General features: G+C 36.8%; 1 protein-coding gene across 9 annotated transcripts in view; it reads left to right on the top strand.

Annotated features, from left to right (window-relative positions):
- Positions 1-24909, top strand: part of tns1a (tensin 1a) — a 166402-nt gene that overhangs the window by 104365 nt on the left and 37128 nt on the right. For 8 of the 9 annotated variants that reach the window (XM_072683800.1, XM_072683799.1, XM_072683798.1 and 5 more), the window contains 13 exons: positions 2292-2326; positions 4312-4353; positions 12069-12118; positions 12953-13124; positions 13972-14022; positions 14155-14277; positions 17433-17497; positions 18988-19071; positions 20025-20137; positions 20737-20797; positions 21757-21832; positions 23503-23632; positions 23774-23839. In XM_072683800.1, coding sequence (XP_072539901.1) covers positions 2292-2326; positions 4312-4353; positions 12069-12118; positions 12953-13124; positions 13972-14022; positions 14155-14277; positions 17433-17497; positions 18988-19071; positions 20025-20137; positions 20737-20797; positions 21757-21832; positions 23503-23632; positions 23774-23839 — 1068 coding nt within the window. Of the gene's footprint in view, positions 1-2287; positions 2327-4311; positions 4354-12068; positions 12119-12952; positions 13125-13971; positions 14023-14154; positions 14278-17432; positions 17498-18987; positions 19072-20024; positions 20138-20736; positions 20798-21756; positions 21833-23502; positions 23633-23773; positions 23840-24909 lie in introns of all 9 variants that reach the window. The other variant, XM_072683805.1, reaches the window with a different exon arrangement.

The raw sequence follows: 24909 nt of genomic DNA, 5'->3' as shown, positions 1-24909 counted from the left end.
TGCTGTAGAAACGTTTGCTTGAAGATTACACATACCACTTGTTAAGCCACACTACTTAAGTTCTTAAACCCAAATGACCTGTATACAACATTTCAGTTCCACATTCTCAAAACAACAAATCTTAGACTTTTCTCTCATCATAACTACAGACCGATTTATAGTAGTTACTGAATATGTGTCATATTATAACTCATTTCGAAACACATTGGGGTTCTTGGGGTCTTATAGGATTGTCTGTGCCATGCTTTTGTCAGAATACCACAAGAATCAAGCACCACAGCAACAACAACAACCCTTTTCAGTTTTTGGTCCAAACCAAAATAGTAGGTGTTAAAGGTACCTCGAACCTTGGTCCAGAGCAAAAGAATGTAATTAATTGTGATTAAATTATATATATTTGTAATATATCTCCCAGAATTATTACAAAGCCTTTTAACTAAAGTAGACCTTTCACTTATTTTTTTTCCTTGCCAGTGTTTAACGTGTCGGCACCTATGCCAGGCTTATTGAAGACATTAGCCTCACAGCTCCAGTGCAAAACAAGACTTTTCACCAAATCAGCCCTAAAGCAGGATAGTGAAGGAGAGAGAGAGCCAGAGAGATGCATGAAGCAAGTCTATAGCAACCCTTGTTTTCTCTGATGTGGAGCCGATTGATTATCCTTCAGCAAGCCACTGTATTATGCTGTTATCTCTGGGTGCAGGGCTCAGTGGGCTGCCAATCAGCTGACAGGAGCCCTGCTCTCCTCTTGTGTTCTCTAGCTCTCTGTAGTAATCAGACATCCTTCCTCTGTGGCTGCGCTCCACTGATAAATTATGATTGTTTACGTGCTGCGAGGGGACACGCAAACATCCCTTGACACAATCATGTCGTGCAACCTCACCCAATCAGCCCATTAATCATCCAGCTAATACACACCGCAGTGACCACTACCCAAAACATCCTGTTTTTGCCATCACAAAAGGGGGACTTTCTGTGCAAACAGTCTGGTGTGCCTGTGTCCTGAAATAGTCACAGCAAGTGCCGTGTAATTTTTGAAAATGAAATCAATACCGAATATGGAGGTGGAGTTTGTGGCTTTTTGAAACACAGAGGTTGTCTGAGGACAATCTGAAGGTGATGATTCCTCTAACAGGATTGTCTTGGAATCTTACATTCTTTGTTATAAATAGTGTGCCATCCAGGGCCTCGAAACTCTGCTGGAAAATTACTTAAACTGCTGCAAACCAACTAAAAATAGTCAATCTAACCGAGAACAGATCCAAGCAACAGCAATGACAGAGCGATAGAAAGCAGAAAATAGCAACAATGCAGAAAAATATGAGTTTCATTGCAGTCTATCTTATTTTTCCTATTACTTTTTTTTGTTACATTTTCCATTAATATACCACTTGCAGCACTGTCTTCCAGTCATACCACCCTAGCACTTGCAAGCTTAAACCTAAATAGGTTGATAATGTTTTGGCACCCCCTTAAAACAAAAGTTGGAGGAAAACAGGACCCCTGTCATAATCTGTCTTACAGTTGATCGTTTTTTTTTTGTTGTTGTTTTTGGGTTTTTTTTTGCAATAAAATGAATGGAATATATTTCAATTGAAACATGCTCTGAACAGGCACATTGCAAAGCTTAACATAACTGGGTATGGCCTATTTTTGCTCTCAAAACAGCCTCTGTTCTTTGTTGCATGGATTACAAATAATGTTGGAAACATTCATTTGAGATTCCATATCAAGTAAGCTGCTGTTTAGTAATAAAGCACTAAAGCTGTTCGAAAATAGACAGTGGCTGGTTGCACATGTGCCCACCCTCTCAGTGTCAGGATCATTATATGTGATAATTTGGGTTAGGTAATTGGTAATTTATTCTAAAATATAACTAAAAATAAATATAGAACTAATAGAACTAACAGAGTTAAATGTTTTATTATTAAAGGGGTAAATGTTTTATTTGATTATGTTAATCAAACATATTTCTGTGAAATGGCCACTGGGTGGCATACTGAAATAAGCTTAAAAAGTTATTCGTCTCTCGTTTATATATATATATATATATATATATATATATATATATATATATATATATATATATATAACCTTTCTAAACCCTTTATAAAAAAAGAACCTTTCAAACCCTTGAAAGGTTCTCACTCGCCCTTTTTAATCACATGTATTGTTGAATGTGGGATATTTGGTTTATTTGCAATGCTTTTAGAGTTGTTGGTCATATGTATTGTTCTGAAGTGTTTCTCAGTATTTCAGAATTTGTTTGCCTTCTCTCTCTCTCCAGGTAGCAACACCCTGTGCTCCCACCACTAACTATGAGTTGGTAAGATGCTAATAGGCTTAGTTTTCATACAATAAAATGACTTAAATTAAATGGAAGCTATGTGCATTGTTAAGTAACTCATTTTGGTTTTCCATACCTTTTTACACTTTATTGGTATAAAAACATTCCTTAAACTATTTGCTGTCAACATTATGATTTGTGCTGTTCAGAGCCATGTACAGCAAATGTACAGTAGCAATGGACATACAGTACAGTAAGGGTTTCAGCAAACTTGTAACTTGAAAAAATGTTGAATAAAGTAGTCGTCTTGTGAGCTGGTTTGAGGAATGTTTGGTACCAGATTTTTTCTGGACGCCCCCAGCCAATGAGAAGTTTCCATCATCAGCACGCTTAATTTAGCATAATGAGGTATTGATTGGATTTGTCAAAGGTGTTGAATGAACACTACAATACATGACTGCCAGGCTTGGAAATGGTTAAATGAACACACTGACACACATACAACCACAACAGACTGTATTAATGTTTTAAAATGTTTTGTACATTTTGCTAAGTGCTAAGTAGTTTTGTATTTCTAATTGTCACAGGTGTCTGAACACATTGCCATAGGATATTTGTTTTATTACTCTTATTCTGACTATTAAAAAAAAACTAAATTATAATTATTTTTATTATTATTATGATACATTTATTTATTTATTTATTTATTTATTTATTTATGTAATGTTGTTTAATTAACTACTATTAAATAAGAATTAATTTTACAAAATATGATAAATGTTGTATTAAATTAATATTCATATTGTTTAAAATAAAAAGTAAATTACTTATCAAAATAAAAATAAAGAAGGAATTAGGGGCCTCGCGTGGTCCAGTGGACTATGGCACCGCCACTATGATTTAGAAAGAGTCACACTTTCCTCCGAGCATGTTGGTTATCTAGTGATGTTGCATCTATGGCAGTTTGAAAAGAAATATGTCAATCCTCACCCTCTCAGTGTAGGGAGCATTATAAGTCTACCTAAAATAGGGGAGGTAAATTGTGTAAATTGTGTAATTTAAAGGAATGCTTAAAAATTGTTGTATTTAAAGGATTATTTATTATTAATCAAACATCTTTTATTTATTAAATATTAATGGGGGTCTGTTTTCTGACACCTCCACAAATGTGCATAAATATTTAAAAAGCAGAGTAGATTTAAAGCACTTTTAAATAACTTTTAAATAGCAAGAACTAACATTTAAGGTCAGGGGTCAAAGTTGGGGGCCATTTGGAGAACACTGATTGCACTGCACTGATGTTCAGTTATCAGTGTCAACATATACGATTGTACAGCAGAAACATGGCAGTAGTCTGTTGCTGTATGCCTTAAACACACAAGTTAGCTGTTAAATGGTGCATTCTAAGATTTACAGACAAAGCTTTTTGTCAAAGAATGTTCCTTCCACATGAGGTCTGCCCAGAATGAGTTATTTTACCTCAAGCACAGCTCCAATTCTGTAACTTCTGCACCAGTTCAGGTGGAATGGAAAATTCCTGCATTATTATGGATGCACTGTATGTTGTGGGAACACAAATCAGTGAATGAATTTGACGTTCGGATCCCATTTGAAGTTCAGATCCCACTGACTTTAGCAGTCTTACACACTGGCATCAGTGGACTCTAATTAGTTATTTGTGCGAATGAATAAAAATGGTGTGATGCATGTTATTTAACAGTGTACGTGAACATTTTAAGATGTGCTACCAGAAGCTAGCTAGATATGTTTATTGCTGCCTGTTGCCTTTGTACTACATAATGTAAAGACCCTCAGACAGCTGTGGGTGCACATAAGAGCACATATCAGATGCATTAGAAATACAGGCATTTTATCCTTGTGTGTGTTTGTATGTGTGTGTGTGTTTGTGTTTGACAGGTTATATTGTTTTACATGGATGAAGTCTATATAGTCTATATCTCCATAGCTGTGTCTATATAAAACTTAATGTGTTCTCTCTCTTTTCCTCTCTTTCTCTCATCTAGCCTCCTAGTAATGATCTCCCCCTGAAGCATGTAGAGACTCCAGTAAGTCACATTTCCAGCCTCACAAGTGCAGTGTTACATTAACACACACACACACACACACACACATACACACAGAAATACATACATATATATATATATATATATATATATATATATATATATATATATATATATATATATATATATATATACTGTATATAAAGATACATAGATAGATCAATGTAGTATGTGTATTGTACATGTAAATATATGTTTGCTCAAAGCATATTTGGTGACCAAATACAAATCTTAGATTCATGTTTAAAAATGTGATTTGGGGGCATTAGAGCAATGTTGTTTATTTCAGTTCTCTAAGGTTGAAGACTCTAATCTTTAAACCAGGGCTTTAAAGGAGGCTTTTGGCCTGGCTCATTTTTGTAAATTAAATGCCAGAAATTAATAGAATAAATCCAGGTTATGTAATTGCCAGACTGTCATTTTATTTCCTGATGACAACCTGTTTTCCTTCTATTTGGACCAGTTTCTCAAAAAAATCCTGCAGCATTAATCTCTATCTGTATCTCTATCCACAATCAGTTTTTACAGACAATACATTCCAATACCATGGACAATAATTTCAATATGTTTCTTTAGTATTTACCCATTGGCTTCTATTATGAATGCCTTTTGGATCATTGGGTTTCTCTTCCTTTAATAAGTACAGGGAAATGTGTAGGAGTTATTGTTTGTGGTAATCAATCCTAGGCTACAAACGTGGCACATTAAGATTTGACTGAAAAACACTAAAGTGCTCCTATTCTCCTTTGAACCAAACATTAACATTTTATCTCAGATAAAACTATTATCACACACTAAGTATGGTGAAAGAACCTTTGTCATTCACCCTCTTTCTAAACAAACAAGACAAATATTATGCATTATCTCCTCTTTGTATTCTTCTTATGTGTTCAATGTTTTATTATTATATGTGTTATATGTGTGACTCTGAACAGTGCTGATTTTAATGCGCATATATACACAACGACAAAATTGTTGGTACCCCTCAGTTAATGAAAAAAAAACCCACAATGGTCACAGAAATAACTTAACTAATCTGACAAAAGTAATATTGAATAAAAATGCTATGAAAATTAACCAATGAAAGTCAGACATTGCTTTTCAACCATGCTTCAACAGAATTATTTAAAAAAATAAACTCATGAAACAGGCCTGTAACTTTCAATGAGACTTCTGTACCTCTCAGCAGGTATTTTGGCCCACTCCTCATGAGCAAACTGCTCCAGTTGTCTCAGGTTTGAAGGGTGCCTTTTCCAGACGGCATGTTTCAGCTCCTTCCAAAGATGCTCAATAGGATTTAGGTCAGGACTCATAGATGGCCACTTCAGAATAGTCCAATGTTTTCCTCTTAGCCATTCTAAGGTGTTTTTAGCTGTGTGTTTTGGGTTTTCTGACCCATGACCTGTGACTGAGACCAAGCTTTCTGACACTGGGCAGCACATTTCTCCCTAGAATTCCTTGATAGTCTTGAGATTTCATTGTACCCTGCACAGATTTAAGACATCATGTGCCAGATGCAGCAAAGCAGCCCCAGAATATAACAGAACCTCCTCCATGTTTCACAGTAGGGACAGTGTTCTTTTCTTGATATGCTTCATTTTTCCATCTGTGAACATAGAGCTGATGTGCTTTGGCAAAAAGTTACATTTTTGTCTCATCTGTCCATAGGACATTCTTCCAGAAGCTTTGGGGCTTGGCAACATGTAGTTTGGCAAATTCCAGTCTGGCTTTTTTTTATTTGTTTTCAACAATGGTGTCCTCATTGGTCATCTCTTATGAAGTCCACTTTGGCTCAAACAACGACGGATGGTGCGATCTGACACTGATGTTGAGCTTGAAGTTTATCTTTAATCTCTTTAGAAGTTTTTCTGGGCTCTTTTGTTACCATTCATATTATCCGTCTCTTTGATTTGTCATCAATTTTCCTCCTGCAGCCACGTCCGGGGAGGTTGGCAACAGTCCCATGGATCTTACAGTTCTGAATAATATGTGCAACTGTAGTCACAGGAACATCAAGCTGATTGGAGATGGTCTTATAACCTTTACCTTTAACATGCTTGCCTATAGTTTTCTTTCTAATCTCCTGAGACAACTCTTTCCTTCGCTTTCTCTGGTCCATGATGAGTGCGGTACACACCATGTCACCAAACATCACAGTGACTACCTGTAGCCCTATATATAGGCCCAATGACTGATTACAAGATTGTAGACACCTGTGATGCTAATTAGTGGACACACCTTGATTTAACATGTCCCTTTGGTCACATTATTTTCAGGGGTACCATCATTTTTGTCCAGGCCTGTTTAATGAATTTACTTTTTTTAAATAATTCTGTTGAAGTATGGTTCAAAATCAATGTCAGATTTTCATTTGTTCATTTTCATAGATTTTTTATTTATTATTACTTTTGTCAGATTTAAGTTATTTCTGTGACCATTGTGGGTTTTTCTTTCATTAACCGAGGGGTACCAACAATTTTATCCACGTGTCTATAGTAGGTTTACCTGATTAAGTGGCCAGTTATTGTAGATACAAGGTAGGAATAAGTAATAAACTGGCAACTCAAACTGTTCAGAACTGTTGGAATACTCCTAGCCATCTTTGGCTACTTCTGGAAACCCAGAGAGAGAGAGATGGAGAGAGAAAGAAAAAGAGAGAGTAAAAGACAGAGGCAGAAATAAAGAGAAATGTCCAGTTTGATATTTCACTGAGTCATCTCTGAAAAATGTATTACAGAGTTACCCAGGCTCCCTGACTGACCTCAAGCCCTCCCTTGTGACTCTGCATGCGGTTAGCCGGTTAGCCAGCCATCCTTACTCTGAAAATACTCCAGACGGATGCGCCTTTGGGCCCACTGCCAGTTCCTCCATTATATGACCTTCAACTGGCCTTTTTGGCTTTCTGTCTATTGATTACTGCACTCGATTCAGCCCATAGACTATTATTATTCACCAGTAGTGTTTACAGGGAGCATGATACGCTTTCATGGTCTCAGGTGAGCTGCCTGTTATTAGCGGAAGCGATTTTGTTTTTCTCAAGCCATATTATTGGTGCAGAAACAGGAAACTGCAGGCTGTTTTTATTGGGTTAGTGTGGAGCACAGCTCGCTGGGAGCTATGTGTGAGATTTCTATTGTTTTCCTAATTGAATCAGCATGGGTTTGTCCGGCTGGGTCGAGGGAGGCCTGAAAATGTGCAGATGAAGCCTAGACTACCAAAAGAGCTCACAGATGACACACTAATAATGAACACAGTGGCTTCCCAAAAGCACAGACCTTGGAATGGACTTAAACATCAATCAAATTTATTAACAGCATTCTCATTATCATTTACAAATGCTACAGACAATTTTCCTGCTGTTTCAGGGCATATATGTCTGTATGCAATGCATATGCATATATTGTTTCTGTTACACAAAAAGCTAGAAATCTCAGTGAGGCAACTTTACAGGAGAAGGAAAACCCCTCTTTTTCCTTAATTGGAGGTCATTGTAAAAATATTTTATTTCAGATCATTTTGGAGTTTCTTCATCATAGAATTTTGATACAAAGTAAAGGACAACTGTCAGTCCACATAAAAGTTGTGTTTGTGTGTGTGACAACGACAATATACAGTACTTTGCCAAAGTAGTGTTTTTATATATGTCACTATGTGTTTATTAAAACATATCTAAATTAGTATTATTATTCAACATCTTTTTTTTAATCAGCTTTTAATGATGTTAAATCAGGTGAGCTGAATGGTGTAATAAAGAAAAAACATCTAGTGAGCAGCAATTCTGCAGACAGAAACAACTTGTTTATGAAACAGATTTAAAATGAAACAGTCACAAACAATTATTGAAATGCAGACTTTCAACTTGAATTAAAAATGTTTAACAAACATATTGCATTAACCATTTAGGATTTTTTTAGAAAGTCCTCCATTTTCACAGGCTCAAAACTAATAGGACAATTAACTCATATACTATTTGCTATGCGTGGACTGATCCCTAGATAAAATGTTGAATTTGCATTTGGTAGCTGATGAGAACTCTCAATATGCAGCTCCGAAGAGCTGTTAATGCAAGTGAAGAAGATCACCTTTAGGCTGAAAAAACTTACAACTTGTGGCCAAATCAAAAATGGGCGACCATGGAGGACCACTAAAGTAGAGAATCAGTATCAAAGTATCAGTCAAAGCTTTCAAAACTGATAGGATGGTGCTTCAATGTACAAATAAATGAAATTGTTTTTATATGACAGTGTCAGTCACCTGACTTTCACCAATCATTTGACTAAAAAGGATTTGCATCCTAGTCCTAAAACTAATCCTTATATTTATATTAGTCTCTCCTATTACTTTGGAGCCTGTGAAATTGGAAGGACTTTGTGCGTGAAGCGAGAAGCTCCCCCAACAGTAGGGAAGTTTAATTTTGCTTTGAGTTTTCCCAAAGGACAGCTGTACACATGCATTTCTGGACTAGCTGATACAGAAAGACCAGCATCTGAAGTGAATAAAGTATGTGGCCTGTTGTGATAGAATAAGATTACTGGATTTACTGGATTACGGGAAAGGGTTACACAAAAATACACAAGTCTTGCCTGTTTCACCATTACCGTTAGTAACAGTTACCGTTAGCAGTTAGCAGCATACCAGGCCAGAAGTAGCCATGATGGTGATGCTATTCTACTTATTACAAGTCAGTGGAGCTGTTATTTTAGGGTAAAGATGCTACAGTATTGCTTTAAAGCTGAACATCAACACTTTAATCCCATCCTGGTTGCTTCATTTCAATCCCATGTTGACACTGACATGTGTTAATGTGTCAATGGACTGCAGATAGATATTTTAAGCACAGCTCAGTGCACACATACACACCCACACTCACAGAAACAGCAGGAGAAAATTCTGATCACTGCCTCATCGAAAGAGTATGAACAGGAGGAGGGAGCATGAAAAGGGGAGGGGAAAAAGGTAGAGAGTGAAAAGAGGAATAAAGGACAGTCATGTGGGAGAGAGAGAATGTTTGCTACAGAAAGAGTAAGATAGTAAGTGAGAGAGCTAGAGAGAGAAAAGACGGGTGAGGAAATCTCAAGTCCGAGCATGTGCTGTCCCATGTGAAGTTGAGGCAGTGAGGGAAAAAAAGCCCCTGGCTTTCAGGTGAAAAATCCTCTAAGTGTTTTTGCGACCTCCACCATGAACTCAGTGGCATCACTACGCCGACGCTTTTGCTCCCTGCGGTCGGCATGGAGACGCAGCACAGGTCACTTGTTCAAGGTAGGGGCCAAAGATGGATGAGGTAAAGGAAGAGGTTCCATGAAAGGATGACAAACGTTCTTTTTCTTTTGCCAGATTTTGCATGCAGGTTCCCTAAGCTTTGGTAGACTTTACTTTCTTATCGCTACAACCTAATTATTTTGCATTGATTTCCATATAATTACTGGATAATAAAATGTACTAATAAAATGTAAATGACTGTAGACTTAAAATGCAGGCATAGCATTCCAGTATTGTTTACTCAATGTAGTGCCTTAAGACATACAGTATTTTTCAGTAACTTCATTCATATGTCAGTAATGAGTGAGGATTTAAAGTGTGGGCCCCTGCAAACACACATACCCTTACATTTCCAGTGGTTTAATCATTAAATGAGACTTGTTCTGCCTTGTTCCGTTTGGAGCTTTTGATGGATACTTATGGAACTGTGTAAAGGTGCTTCTCTACCCAACCTTCTCCACCCAAAGTACTGTATTTTACTGTAATGTACTGTACGCTAATGCTGTTTATACTGCTACCTAAAGCAAAAGTGAAATAAATGATCACTAGTCCTTATTAACTTATTATTATTAGTCCTTATTATTACTACTACTACTACTACTACGACATTTTCTGTTCTAGTGCTCTTCTGTACCTCTGCATTTTATCTTTTCCAGTATTCTGGAGTCTTTAAAAGGTTATGTGTGGTTTGGTTTATTTTTATAGTTTGGCCTGACAATGGTCAGAATGTTTGCTTAATACTATAGAAAAATTAAGTACAGTATACAGTATACAGTATATAAGTATAGTATAGTTTAAGTAAAGTCTTCATTGGGTGGCCAATATTTTTCTTGATTAATTGACAATATAATGAGTGGATTGTACAATTACTGTTTTAATAGTGTCAGCTCTACTGTTTTCTATTCAGGAAAGAAAAATAACACTAGTCCTGTGCTTTTGTTTTGGACAGGTCAGGCTCCTTTTGGGTTTGGTTTTGGTTCTTTATTGTTCAGTTAAACCTTCTCTGATTCTTGATTAATCATCAAAATAACCAGTTCACTAATATAATGGAGAATGATTGGCCTGGTCCTAGGCTTTTGCTTTGAGTTGGACAGGCTCTTCCTGGTAATAAAAATGGCTGATCGGCCCACTTGTCCCTCCCTCCGATCTGGCTTTGAACTTTGAGCGTTTCATATCATTATGCATAAATATACTGCCTCATTCAGCAAGAGCAGCGCACAACTGCCAGCACATCTGGTTTGTGTTGTCGTGGCGAGGATAATGGATTTCCTTATGAGCGTGTGCAAGGAGGGAATTATTTTCGGGACATGGTACAGGACCTGTAACAGTGGTGGCATTCTGCTTGTGCAGAGAGACTCTGTAACCTTACATCAACTCTGCCTTACCAACTCATATGTTCCCTTATACCAGTGGCCACACACGAAACACGTTGGCCACACACGAAACAAATTGGTTCATAAAGTGCACATTAAATACAAAATTTCTAGAATTGCACAGTCAGAAAGAATTTTTAATAATACTTTTTATATACTAGCCTGTATTACAATCACATTTTTGTCTTTTAGAATCATCTACTTTTTACAATAACTGTGTTAATGTAATGCAGAAAAAATGGATACATTTGAATCATGTGAATGAATTACTTTTTGCAGTGTAGCAGAGTTTACTTGAACCAGGTGACACTGGAGTAAAGTGAATGTACCCTTGACTTATCGTTTTTAATTCAGTTTGCTTCATTGGTATGACAAAGAATGGTGCATTTGCATTGCCAAATCTTGAGTTGCCAGATATATTAAGAAAGAAAATATTCAATGAACCAAGAAAAATAATAACTATGTTCAGTACATTCTGAAATATTGCTCTGTTTGACCATATTTTATAAATGCATTGATTTGACCCAATCTTTCTCCTGTTAACTGTTGGGGCTAAAAGCACGTTTTTGGTTTGTTTCTTGTTTTCCAACTGGTTTTCACAAGATATTTAAATCAGCAGTGCCCTTCATCCTTCATTTTATGTTTAAGATTCAATAAGTGTGCTTTCCAAAGCAGAAACCCCACTTTAGAGAATGTGGAGATTGTGGAGCTTCTCTCAGTATAATTTAATTTTCACGCCCTGTTTGATGGACACTGTATTTCTTCTTTTTTTGGTTTGTCATGGAATGTTCCTAAAGTCTGCTTTGCTTAGCTGGAGCTAAGTGGACATCTGAAGATGTATAACGTAACATAGCATCAGTAGTTTAATTCATATTTGTAAAGAAAGCAATATACATATTAAATTACTTTGGGATAACTGAGAATGGGACTTTTCAACAAACTGACCACTGATCAAGGGTTAAAGCCATGTTTACCAACCCTCATGCTCTGGAGATCTACCTTGTTGCACAGTGTGAAATTGTATTAGTGTGACTAGTTTTATGATCATGTACTTACTCTTAACAGGGTTCCACAAAGTCCTTTAAGAGCACAGACTCCAGACGAAGGCCATCCAGGTAGAACAGTCATGTTCCTTACTCTGTGTGTAACCTATATTGTGTGAAGCAATAATTCTGATTATATCATATAATATGCAGGTCATCACCATAATGCAAGTAATTAACTGTAATGTACCTGACTCAAGCTGTCAGTTGAAAGAGTTTGATAACCGTTGAACATATGTTTTTGACATGGTGTGGTTTATGTTCCATGTCTTGATATTTTATATTTTTGGAATTGTGATGGAATTGATTAGATGTTCTGTTACAAAATTGACAGTTTAAAGAGTGTATTTATTGTTAATGGAGATGAGTTCAAACAATAATGAATGAATCTTGCTTGTAGATCTGTCATCCATTTATCGTTTTGCCTAATTTTATTACGTCACATTAAGCCAAGAGCTTGCCTTGCTTCAGGAATTCAGAGCAGACAGAGAGACGGGCGGAATAAAACATTTTTCTTTGGTTTTATTGGTATTCATGCTTTTGGGATTATTTATCCCATATCTGTGTTTGGTTTATATAAGGTTATCTAGTAAATCAAACAAACAGTAAAGCTACAGGTTCCACATGAAAGACCATATTTATTTTAGCGTAAGGTTATGTTTTAGGTTTTAGCTCAACGTAGACTTGTGGACAGAATCTGACCACAACCAACAATTGGTAATGTATAAAACAAGTGAACAGTTCATGTATTGTTATCTAATCTCTGTTATCATGGTATTAGAATAATTGGATCAATAGAAATGCTTCAAAATCATGCTACATTACTGCACATCACATATTGATTGGTGTGGATCTGTGTTTTTTCCATGGTCAGCATTGCAGTATGTGAATGTGTGTCTGTGGCAGGAGCCTGAGCCTGATTCAGGCCATGGAGGAGAGCTATGAGGTGGACCTGGTGTACATCACCGAGCGCATCATCTCCCTGTCCTTCCCTGGTGGGGTAGAGGAACACAGCTATAGTGTGCACCTACGTGAGGTCATCAGCATGCTGCGCTCCAAACACCAGCAGCACTACCTGGTCAGGAGCCTCCACACCACATGAAGGGCCATGTTATTGATCAGGGCATTCATCAAGATTAGACTAGACTTTGACATGGGCAGGGGGTGAGATGTTCCTGAATGTTTTTTTGGGGTAGGGAACTTTTGGAAGAGTTAATATTAGGATTTTTTTCAGTTCATAAAACCATACCATTATGTACCATTTTGTAGCAAATTATTCTGACAATATTTACTGATATTGTGATAAATAATGTGTCAAAATATGCTTTAAATATAATAGTTATATAGTATATTATGTATATTATGGATGTTGTCAGTACTTCCAGGACACTGACTGTCTACATGTTTACAAAGAGACCATAAATAGTTATGGTTTATTGAATTTAGTGCAGTAATCGTAGTTTTGAAAAATGTCTTTAAAATTGTTCCTTTTTGTCCATTCCAACTTGTCAGATGTCAGAACAAAAAATGTTGATGTCATGTAAAGTGCTGTGTATTGTCTAATTATTTTTGAATATTAAATATGTAGTTGTAATATATATGTTATATGTTTTTGTAACTACAAGAAGCAAGAATAGACCCAATCCTAATACATGCCCTATTAAATAATTGCAGTGGCAGTGTGATTACTTTTATTTTCATCAGATTTGTCAATTTGAGATTTAAGAGCAGTAATTCAGTAATTGAGATAACAGTAGTACAAATACAATTATGTGTATATATATAAAGATATAATAAACATTGGTATTTTTATGCCTAGGACCCTGTAGAGTATGTCTCTAACCAATGTTGGTAAATTAACTCTTGTCAAATAGTTTGTAGCCCAGCAGCCCAACATCAGAAATTTGCTTTTATATTGATTGCAGCTGCTGAACCTCAGCGAGCGGCGGCATGACATCACCAAATTGAACCCAAAGGTGAGTGAAATACTTGTCCTTATAAGCTGTGGCTGACCAGCAGCTAGAGACAGTTTGTGTGCATGTTAATAGTCCATTTTATTTTTAGATGTTCATTTAGGCTCAGAATGTAAAGGTGTGTGTTCATGACAGGTGCTGGACTTTGGCTGGCCCGACCACCATGCTCCTGCACTGGATAAAATCTGCAGTATCTGCAAAGCCATGGACACCTGGCTCAACACTGACCCTCATAATGTAGTTGTGTTGCACAACAAGGTGACCAATATGTTCTGTGCAATGCCTGACATACACTCCACCACTCCAGCCAGGGTTATTAATAGCACAACAACCATATAAGAATCATGTCCACTGCAGAGCAAATTAAACCAAACTACATTTACTGAATGTTTTGTGTAATGCACAAATGTAGAAGTCAGTCCCCTTTTGGTCTCTTTGGGTATCTTTAAAAAAGGTTACAGCCTAGCGTAGGCTACTGTTATGCTAATTTAGTGCATTTTGGTATTACTCAGAGTATGAGCTAACTTCTGACAAAAACAGATGTTGGCAGTAATGGTAAAAGTGAATGGGGCTAAAGGGGAATAATGATACCCACGCTGTGAGGCACTTATGCATGGAGTACAAACACAACAAACTGCCTCAGAGCTTTCAGTAATTTGATATTGAGCATTGTATGAACAGCAATGTCTGAACTTTACAAGCATGACATTGTACTGGTGTCTGTGTTTACAAAGACACAAGTGCTAACAAGACTGTGTAAGTACTTTACTTTATTGGGTTATGCATTTTACATAATCTTTATATAAAAGAATGTTAAAGAGTTGTACTGAAGCTCAGTAACATTGCGTAGTTTATATAGAAATTATGCATTTTAAATGGTTCACCCTTGACATTTACATACTCACATATTTAATATTAAGCATTTGTGGCATTCGGCTGATGCTCTGATCTAGCATTTAATTCCTGTTACAGAGTTCGATGAATATAAAGTTAGGAGTCTTGCCTAAGGAGTCTAGCTAGATAATTAACCTTGGTGTTTATTTTTAATTTCTCCTGTTTGGGTTTAGTAGGATCTAACAAATATAAAAACTAAACTTAGTCCTTGTACAGGAAGTCATTTTTGCAAAAGATAATGTCCTTATATGAGGCCAAAGGGTCAAAGGTTTTTAAAAATTAAGTATCATGGTACAGAGAAGCAGAAATGTAATGTCCCCATATGAGGAAGCAAGGTCTCAAGATGTTAAACCCTATTCTGCCAAAAGTAGATTGGTGGGTATTTTTACCCACTACACCATATTGTTAGGTCACACTGATCTTCACAGTTCTCATATTATATCATATATTATTTCTTTACCTTTTTTTGTAATTGTACCCTATTATGTACGCTGTTCATATGAACACCCTCCACCTATCACTAGCCATGACTGACTGGCACATGTCTCCTCTGACACATATAAAGTAAGCCACCACCTCTTTTCAAATTGCTGCTGATGCAGCATCACTAGGTAACCAGTGCACTCCCCAGCTCTGATTCACCAACTATCAGTTGTCTGTGTTGATCAGTATCACACTAGGAGTGATGTGGGCAGGAGAAGCCATCGACCCACCCTTAAGATGTTCAGCTGTGCTTTCTCTGACTTCGGCTGCTGATGGCAAGTAGCAACCCCCTGGTATTCAAACCAGCGATCCTCAGATCATAGTGGCATCCATGTTGTACCTGATACTGAGTCTAATAAACTGCTGTATAAACAATTATAAATATGACACCTAAAGTTATTATGAAGTTATTATGAAGAGTTATGACATAACTACATTTTTGGAGAAGGACCACACCCTGAACTCCTCCTTCTTAGCCCAATTTATTTCTGAATCTCCACCTTATTTATATCAAAATCTCCACCTTATTCTATCAGAAGCCAGCTTAGTTTAATGATATTTAATGTGCCTGTTGAAAAGAACTAATTATAATTAGTAACAGCAGGTGATGTAGATTTTTACTTTGCGTAATTTGTGACAGTTTTGAACAGTAGGGGCCTAAAATTTACAAAGGGTGGCTGTCCAATCTGTCTTCCCACCAAGCTAGACATAATTATTTTTTTTATTGTGATCCCCAAGTTACCCAATCCAATAAACACAGAAACTCAAAAATAACACATGGCAAAAACATGAGGAGTGTCTCAGCACAGTCACATAGCATTGGCTCCCTCTTTCGGCCTGCAAAATGTCTGCATAACATCCTGTCCAGCTCAGGCTTGTTGGTCCATGCCAAGGTCAACAGTTAAATCCCTCTCAGTCTGGGAAGGTGTACAGCTCCCGCTCCATCATTTAGACAAAGCTAGAGCGGACCTGAAGAGCTTACCACTTAGAAGCGCAACCGGATCGATCTGCGACCATTACAACAGCCCAAATTGCAAACATTGGGTTGTCGTGGCAACTGCATGGACTTACTTTTTTTTCCTCTCCTAAGGAAATTTAAGCTTCTGGAGAAGCAAAAGGAAGTTTAAACACAAGAGTGGGTGCAAAAGAGGGACATGTAACAACTAACAATATTCATTCAAAACCCTCTAGCACGTTAAAGTGATTGTTGAGTAAAAATTATGTGGTTATGCACATCAGTTAACATTGTCTACAAGTCAGTACTAAATTAGTCATTACATTTGCTAGTGTTGTTTCTGACATTGCATGACGCACAGTTCTAATTACGCAGTATTGCTGAGAACAGCTAGTAGTTTTTATCTTGAAATCTGAATGTTATCTAATCTTTTATCAAAAAAACACCTATTTGAGACCTGTCCAGATTCCACTGCTAGAAGTAAACACTTCTGTCCACTAGCTACACAAATGCTTAGACTTTGCCCAAGCCAGTAACGTTTACCTCACTTTGGGTTCACATCTTCTCTCTCTCTCTCTCTCTCTCTCTCTCTCTCTCTCTCTCTCTCTCTCTCTCTCTCTCTCTCTGTCTCTCTCTCTCTCTCTCTCTCTCTCTCTGCCTCTCTCTCTTACACTCTCTTACTCATTTCTTTTCTTGTTCCCTCCTCAGCTGTGGGCTACTGTACCTGCTTCTCTGTCCTTAGGTTTCCAGTTACATAATTAAAATCTACTATAATATACTCTCATAATGTGGAAGGCATGAAATATTTTTGCATCCTGCAACCTGACTTTGATGATTTAACCTGCAGCTTCCCAATTTGGCGTGTAAAACCATAAATGGGACAACTCTTTCTTATTGAGAAGTGGATTTTCTGCCATTTTGCCTGCCTGTTTTCTGCCGTAGCATCCCAAGAGAAATCTATAATTGTGCTTATTTACTTTATTACTTTAATTTTATTTTTACTATAATTTACTTTATAATTATGTCTTATTGCTTTAATGTCTTGTCATCTATTTTTAAATTTTCAAGCTTTTTTTTACAGGGAAACCGTGGGAGAACTGGGGTGGTTGTGGCTGCCTATATGCACTACAGCAACATATCAGCCAGGTACAGTGGAAGCAGGATAAATACATCTTTTCAGCTTGGTATTACCTCTTAGTTGGTCAATTTAATCCCTTACTGCATGGTGTCATACAGTGTCTATAAAAATTATTCATCCCCTTGGATGTTTGCCCCTTTTATTGCTTCTATAAATGGAATTATGGTCAATATAATTTTTGAGAGTAGTCATAGGTGTTTTGATGGCCTCTTTCACTAGTCTCGTTCTTGCACAGTCACTCGGTTTGTGAGGACGGCCTACTATCTGTGCAATGTTCCATCCTTTTATTAATGGTGGATTTCACTGAACTCCAGGGGATGTTGAGTGACTAGGAATGTTTTTGGTATCCATCCTCTTCAATAAGCTTTGCTTAGAGCTGTGTGGAGTGTTCTTTTGTCATGGTGTATTTGTAGCCAGGAATACTGATTAACCAGTGACTGGACCTTCCTGACAGGTGTCTTTATACTACAATCAATTGAGATTTCACTGCCCTCAGGTGATCTCCATTTCACTAACTGTTATACTACCTATAAGCATCAGTTGCTACTGTATATAAGTTGAATAATTTAATATTTAATTAAATAACTAAATTAAACCACAAGCTGTGGGACACACTGCACATTTTCAGAGCTTTTTATAACATTGATCAGCTTTGATCAGTATAAAAAAAATATTTATGCATGTATTTATGCAGGGTTTTTTCTACACTCACTTATCACTTTATTAGAAACATTATACTAATATGGGGTATGCTCAGAGTGCATATTTTGCAATGTATTGTGGCTTTTTAAAACCTTCTTGTAGCAATATCACTGATTTATTAACATTATTTTTTACAAGCAGACTGGCTTACAGTGCTAAAATATACACTACGTTTTATACATCTCTATCCTCATTTGTGTCTTTAAATTATTTATTGTACTAATGGAACTTGTGTTTACCGTTTTCAAAAGAGCATTGTCTCAACTTTATTAAAATACACATTACAACATAGAAATCCAAATATTGGGTCCAACTAGGCCATATCAATTCAAATCTCCCATTTTACTTAAAAATGAGACATATATCCAAAAGCAGAAACATATCATGTTCAAATCTGAAATCTCCAGTGGTGCCCCTGGAAAGCCACCATCTAACACAGCTAAAATAAAACCCAAATAAAATACCAAACACTAATGTCTTTAGTTTTTAGTAAATGTCTGATTGATATGGATAAATGAAGGGTTTAATTATATGTTTACATTGAAAAATAATCAATTAAACTATTTTTTTTCATTAGGTGTCCTTTCTAAACAACAAATATGTACTATAGAAATACAGTTAATTAAATGAATTACATCAACAGAGCTTTCTCTTTCAGTTTATTGATGCTTAACAAAAATTGCATAGATTTTCGTCATGTAGCTGTCAGCTGTCCTGTTTGACATACGGCTGCAAGCAGCTGCTCTAGTTTTTTTTGTTGTTTTTTTTACGAGTATTTTGTCTAATGTATTTGCAGTGCGGACCAGGCCCTAGACAGGTTTGCCATGAAGCGTTTTTATGAGGACAAAGCCATGCCTGTGGGCCAGCCGTCTCAGAGGAGGTCAGTACAGCACCCCCTCCTCCCCGTGCTCCTCTTCGCTCCATTTGCACCGCTTTTACAACCTCAACCCTGAGGTCAAACTCAACACTCACTGCCATGCCACATGACCACCCTTCCCTGTAACTTCCTCCCTCCTGCACATGTCCACTTTGAATTGACCCAATCTTTGTCCCTAAATGATCTCTAATTCTGTTACTTCAGAATAGTTCTTTTTGCCTTCTTGAAATATTGTAGTGATCTCTAGCAAAATCTCACAATTCCATAGCACATCTATGCTCCCATTCTGCCAATACTGAGTCAAACTGTTTGTTTGTTGCTGCTTTGGTATTTTTAAATAGAGACAAGAGTAATGATAAGGATTCTTTTATTTTGACAAACAAATATTATTGTGAGACATTAATATTATTGTAAGAAATACATGTCTTATGATACTTCATACTACAAAAGGTCATTGTAGATATGTGTGACTAGTGGTAACATATGACTAGTCAAAATTACATTAAGGATATGTCATACTGGTAATATGACTAGTAAAAAAAAACTGAAAACTGTAGTAACTGTTGTAACTGAGTTGCGACTTATATCGCTGGTGGGAGTTTAGGCTAAAATGCTTAGCAGTCTTTTGCCCTTCATCACTATAGATCTCCCTGTCCTGCCCGCAGACTATTTCCTGCTGTATGGGTATATTTAACCAGCAGCCAGTGCCCCATAGTCTGAGGTTATAAGCAGTGGCATGTCTGACATTAACACTGAGTGAGAGCAGAGAGAGAGAGAGAGAGAGAGAGAGAGAGAGAGAGAGAGAGAGAGAGAGAGAGAGAGAGAACACAGAGAAACAGCATACATGCCGAATAGGCCCCACAGATCAAGCCTTTTAAACAATTTTAATGTTGTAAATAGCAGTTTGATCAACTTTCTCTGTGCCTGTGTGGGATGGTATGTGTGTTTGTGTGCAGGTATGTGCAGTACTTTGCTGGACTTCTCTCTGGCCATATAAAGATCAACAACAAGCCCTTGTTCCTTCATCATGTCATCATGCATGGCATTCCCAATTTTGAGTCCAAAGGAGGTGAGCATGGCACTCTTATGTACATGCATGGTATGACCATGTGGAGAATTAGCTATTGGGTCATTCCATGTTAACTCACCTAGGGCATGATAGATGATCAGTGTTCAGATGTCTCACATTCAAATAATAATTGAATGTATATTTAGTTATATATAATAATGGGATATAACTGGGCATGTGCAAGAACATATTTGAAGGAAACAGGATTAGCCCCTTTTATTTAGAATGTCTGAGGTTGCTAAAGGGCCTTTGAAATTGACTTTTAGTTGAAGCCATTTTAACTTGTGTAGCTTTGAATATTGTGTGCAGTAATGTAATGGTTAATTCATGTTCCATCCTTCAGATTTAAAACCTGACATTTGGAACCTGATCAACATACAAAAAGATTCCTAACCCAAAAAGAAAGTTTGAATGGTTGACTGAATAAAAATGTGGTTTTGGCAGGATTGTTTCTGGTAATTGATTACTTACTGCTCAACTGCCCAACTCTATGTCTGTTTCTGTGGAATAGCCATATCCCTGAACATTCATACAGATAACTGGTTGACTGTTTTTTTTATTATTTCATTTGTAAAACAAATGTTTTCACCATGTCTCAGGTTGCAGGCCATTCCTCAAGATCTACCAAGCAATGCAGCCGGTGTATACATCTGGTATATAGTAAGTTCTGTGTATGCTTATATATGTGTTTTAGTCTATATTTAACCTCTAAACCAGTGGATTGCCTACCACCTTAAACTGCTGGTTGTGTGGGGTGTGTTTAAGCAGGAAAGTAACAAACTATGCTGGGTACAACCTGCAAGGTAACTACAGTGCTAAAGTGCAAAAGTCAGAGATCACCTTCTTTCTTGACTTTTATATCTATAATTTAGTAGTAGTTTTGACCAAAGAAACTTTGTTCCTCCTAAGATTTCTTCCTCTATCCATGAGGGAGTTTTTCCTTGGCACTGACAGCTTTGGATTGCACACAGAGGGTGTTTATGTTTATGTTTTATGATTTATTGATCTCTTATCCTATTACCTGATGATGAAAAAAATTCAACTTAAATATTTTAGTTATTTTTAGTTTAGTTATTGAAACTAAAAACACATTAAGTGTGGCCTTTCCCACAGTACTGCATATGGAGCACAATTTGTTTCTTTGTTTGATGGAGAGTTTTGTGTGTGTGTGTAATTGTGTGTGTGCACTAGTGAACTGTAGTTAAGGGTGTTAAGGATGCACCTGTGTGCCGCTTTGGCAGTCACAGTGACATGGTTGGGTGACAGTCTTGTCACTGACTGAAATAACAGCACAGAAATGACAGATTGCCTCTCAGTTCAGTTGTTCTTCCTCCAACACACTCTCACAATTCACTTCATCACTGTTATCCTCCAGCATGAAAGTCCACTTGACTTTTATAGGCCAAAAGCCAATGGGCTTGAAAATAATGAATATATAATGAGTGGTTAAATTTTCATATTTTGGTTCATTTTGTTCAGCAGATGATAGTCATTTTTTCACTGCTTCATATCGCCTGCAGGCCACAAAACACACCATTCAGACATTTTACATGGCACTGTAGTAGCCCACTGCTGATGCTCTGATAGGGATCTACTTTTTTCTTTCTCTGTCTTTACAGTAATGTTCAAGGGGACAGTCACACAAGCATCTGCATTACCATTGAACCAGGCCTGCTGCTAAAAGGAGATATACTGGTAAAGAAATGTTTTGGAGATCCAGTAAAAAGTTGGGACACATGTGATTTTCATGTCTTTGAAGATGTTTTGATCTAATGGCATCTGCTTAAATGCTTGAAATTCATCTCTAAGTAAAATAGTTAAGTTATTGCATTTATTCTCAGAGCCACCACTATAGATCAACACTGTAAACCTGGATAAATTGAATTTACTGTATAAACACTAGAGAACTGAGAAAACAGTTGCCTTAAAAATTGTGTATGTAATGGAAACCCTAAAACTTTAAATTACATCTAAATGACAATTTGATTTACCTAATGTTTTGTTTGTTTTACTAATTGCTTTGCCCAGATCACAGATTTACATACTCTTGGCATGCAAATTTATGAGCACAGCTGTATGTGTTTAACTAAGCCTAACTAAGTTAATCACAGAAAATAGCTCTTAAAACTAATGTGACTAAATTACACAAAACTTCACAAAAAACACCAGGTGAAAATCATCTCATCTCATAAATAGTTCCTTAAAACCTTTCATTTAAAATTACTCCCTAGTGTTTTTTCTGTTAAGTTAAGTTAATCTTCAAATTAATATGATATACTTATATTTGCTTGTAATTTAAAAAACTGCAATTATTGTGCAATTATGGTTATTGTAATTAAATAGTTTAGTTAGATATACAATCTGGGCTAACAGTGTAACAGCTACGTACACTACTGTGCAAACGCTTTTGGCACAGACATAAATTTGAATTTTATGTAACTTCACCCATTGACAAATTTTGGAATGTGTTCACAAATGGGGAGGTATACTTTGTATTGTTTGGTTGCTCCCAACACAGCCTGCTAACAGGATTACAGTAATGCTGATGAAACCCACATTTGTCTTTCGAATATGCCTATGCTTATTAGCACACACACACACGCACACGCACACACACACACACACATAAGACTAGAAAACCTGACTAAATATAAAGCATATACAAAACTGGAAATCGTCTTGTGTTTTAAGCAGAGTATTATAAAACCAAGTGTGGGAAAGTTACTTTTCACTATTGTTAGCTCAATGCTAAGTATTACTGTTATTGTTTTTCAGATCTTTGGTGTGATAGTTTTTCACACTGCTAACCTTGACTAACTGATAGCATTTAGTATTGCAAAAAAGAGAGGAGGAGAGGGCAGAGTAGAGCCAACCAAACTGCCATTACTATAGCGATACTCATAAATCCACCACAATTCCCACAATACCATGCAAATCTAAACTTTATTTACTTTTCTTGCAGTTTACAGGCTTACAGCTTGAGGTTTCCAAGTAGAATGCTACTACTACTTTTTATTTGGACATTCAAACAATATTAATATCCAAAAACTACTGGTTTACATGTCATTGTGTTCATTTAACCATTTTCAAATCTCTTCTAGACGTAGCCCAATATTATTTTTAGTTATCATCCAACACCTGATTTGGCTGATCATTGCTTCATTTAGGAGCAAAAACAAGCTAAAGATAAAATTAATTGAATTGAAAATGTTTTAAATAACAGTGCTACATTTTTGCACAGGGCTGTACGGCTTCTAATGGTGTCCATGTTTCAAATACTATACAAAGTTTAAAGAAATTTGATAGTGTTTTATAATGCCAATGTAACTACTACCTATCTGTCTGTCTGTTCTTTCATTCTGCAGTTGAAGTGCTACCACAAGCGCTTTCGGAACCCCAGTCGAGACGTGATCTTCAGAGTTCAGTTCCACACATGTGCTGTGCATGATTTAGGGTTGGTCTTCACCAAGAATGACCTGGACGAGACCTTCAGAGGTTCTTCTGTTCTTAGCCTTCTCTTGTTACAAAAACAACACATTCTGTAGTAAAATGGAGAGATGCTCAGTGCACCACATGAGTCACATATAGTACCGTCAGACAGCTAATAAGACTAATCATGAAAATGTGTTTTCACAGATGACAGATATCCAGAAGATGGGAAAGTGGAGTTTATCTTCTCTTTCGGGCCAGAGAAAATACGAGGTAATCTCACGTTGACAACGTGCTGACACAGTTTGTTAGTCAGCTTTAGCTTCTCGTCTGAAAGGTGCCATAGAATGCATTAAGGTTGGATTTTGTTAATTGTTCTTTAATATCTACATAGAGAGAAAAGGACTTTGGGCGAAACAAAAAATACCCAGATGCAATTTTACACAACCATTTACAATTGATGAGCTCTGCTTGGCTGGTTTACAAAAAGGCACTGCATTGGCTTCCACAAAATTCATCAACATTCCTTGCATAGTCCTTACTTTTTACGTTTTTAACATTGTAACAAGAACATTGTAATTAGTCTTATCAGATTGTGCTGCTATCTTGTCGGTTAGCTGAATAGCCTTATCTGGAATGCTAGGAAAGTGGAATTAATAGAAGACATGCCTGCAAGCTTCCACACACACTAATTATCATTATTTTAATTTGGCTCAAAATAAAACATTCTGATTTTATTGAGGACTGGTTCATGACACTACAGTGGCTCACAGGAGCCACATAGCATAGTATGGAAAAAAAGGTTTTAGGAAGAATAAATAAAATCTTCAGGCAAAATTTAAAGAATTAAAATGAAAAAGACTGCAGAAGCTCCAGAAAATCAGCGAAAACTATGTACAGTGTATCACAAAAGTGAGTACACCCCTCACATTTCTGCAGATATTAAAGTATATCTTTTCATGGGACAACACTGAAAAAATTATACTTTGACACAATAAAAAGTAGTCTGTGTGCAGCTTATATAACAGTGTAAATGTATTCTTCCCTCAAAATAACTCAATATGCAGCCATTAATGTCTAAACCACCGGCACAAGTGAGTACACCCCTAAGAGACTACACCCATAAATATCCAAATTGAGCACTGCTTGTCATTTCCCCTCCAAAATGTCATAAAAGACGAATTGTTGCGCTACATGAAGATGGCCAAGGCTACAAGAAGATTGTCAACACCCTGAAACTGAGCTGCAGCACAGTGGCCAAGATCATCCAGCATTTTAAAAGAGCAGCGTCCATTCAGAACAGACCTCGCGTTGGTCATCCAAAGAAGTTGAGTGCACATGCT

Source organism: Salminus brasiliensis, chromosome 7, assembly GCF_030463535.1.
Source record: "Salminus brasiliensis chromosome 7, fSalBra1.hap2, whole genome shotgun sequence".
NCBI lineage: Eukaryota > Metazoa > Chordata > Actinopteri > Characiformes > Bryconidae > Salminus > Salminus brasiliensis.
Note: the sequence above shows the minus strand (reverse complement) of the source record. Positions and strands in the feature narration are given on the sequence as shown.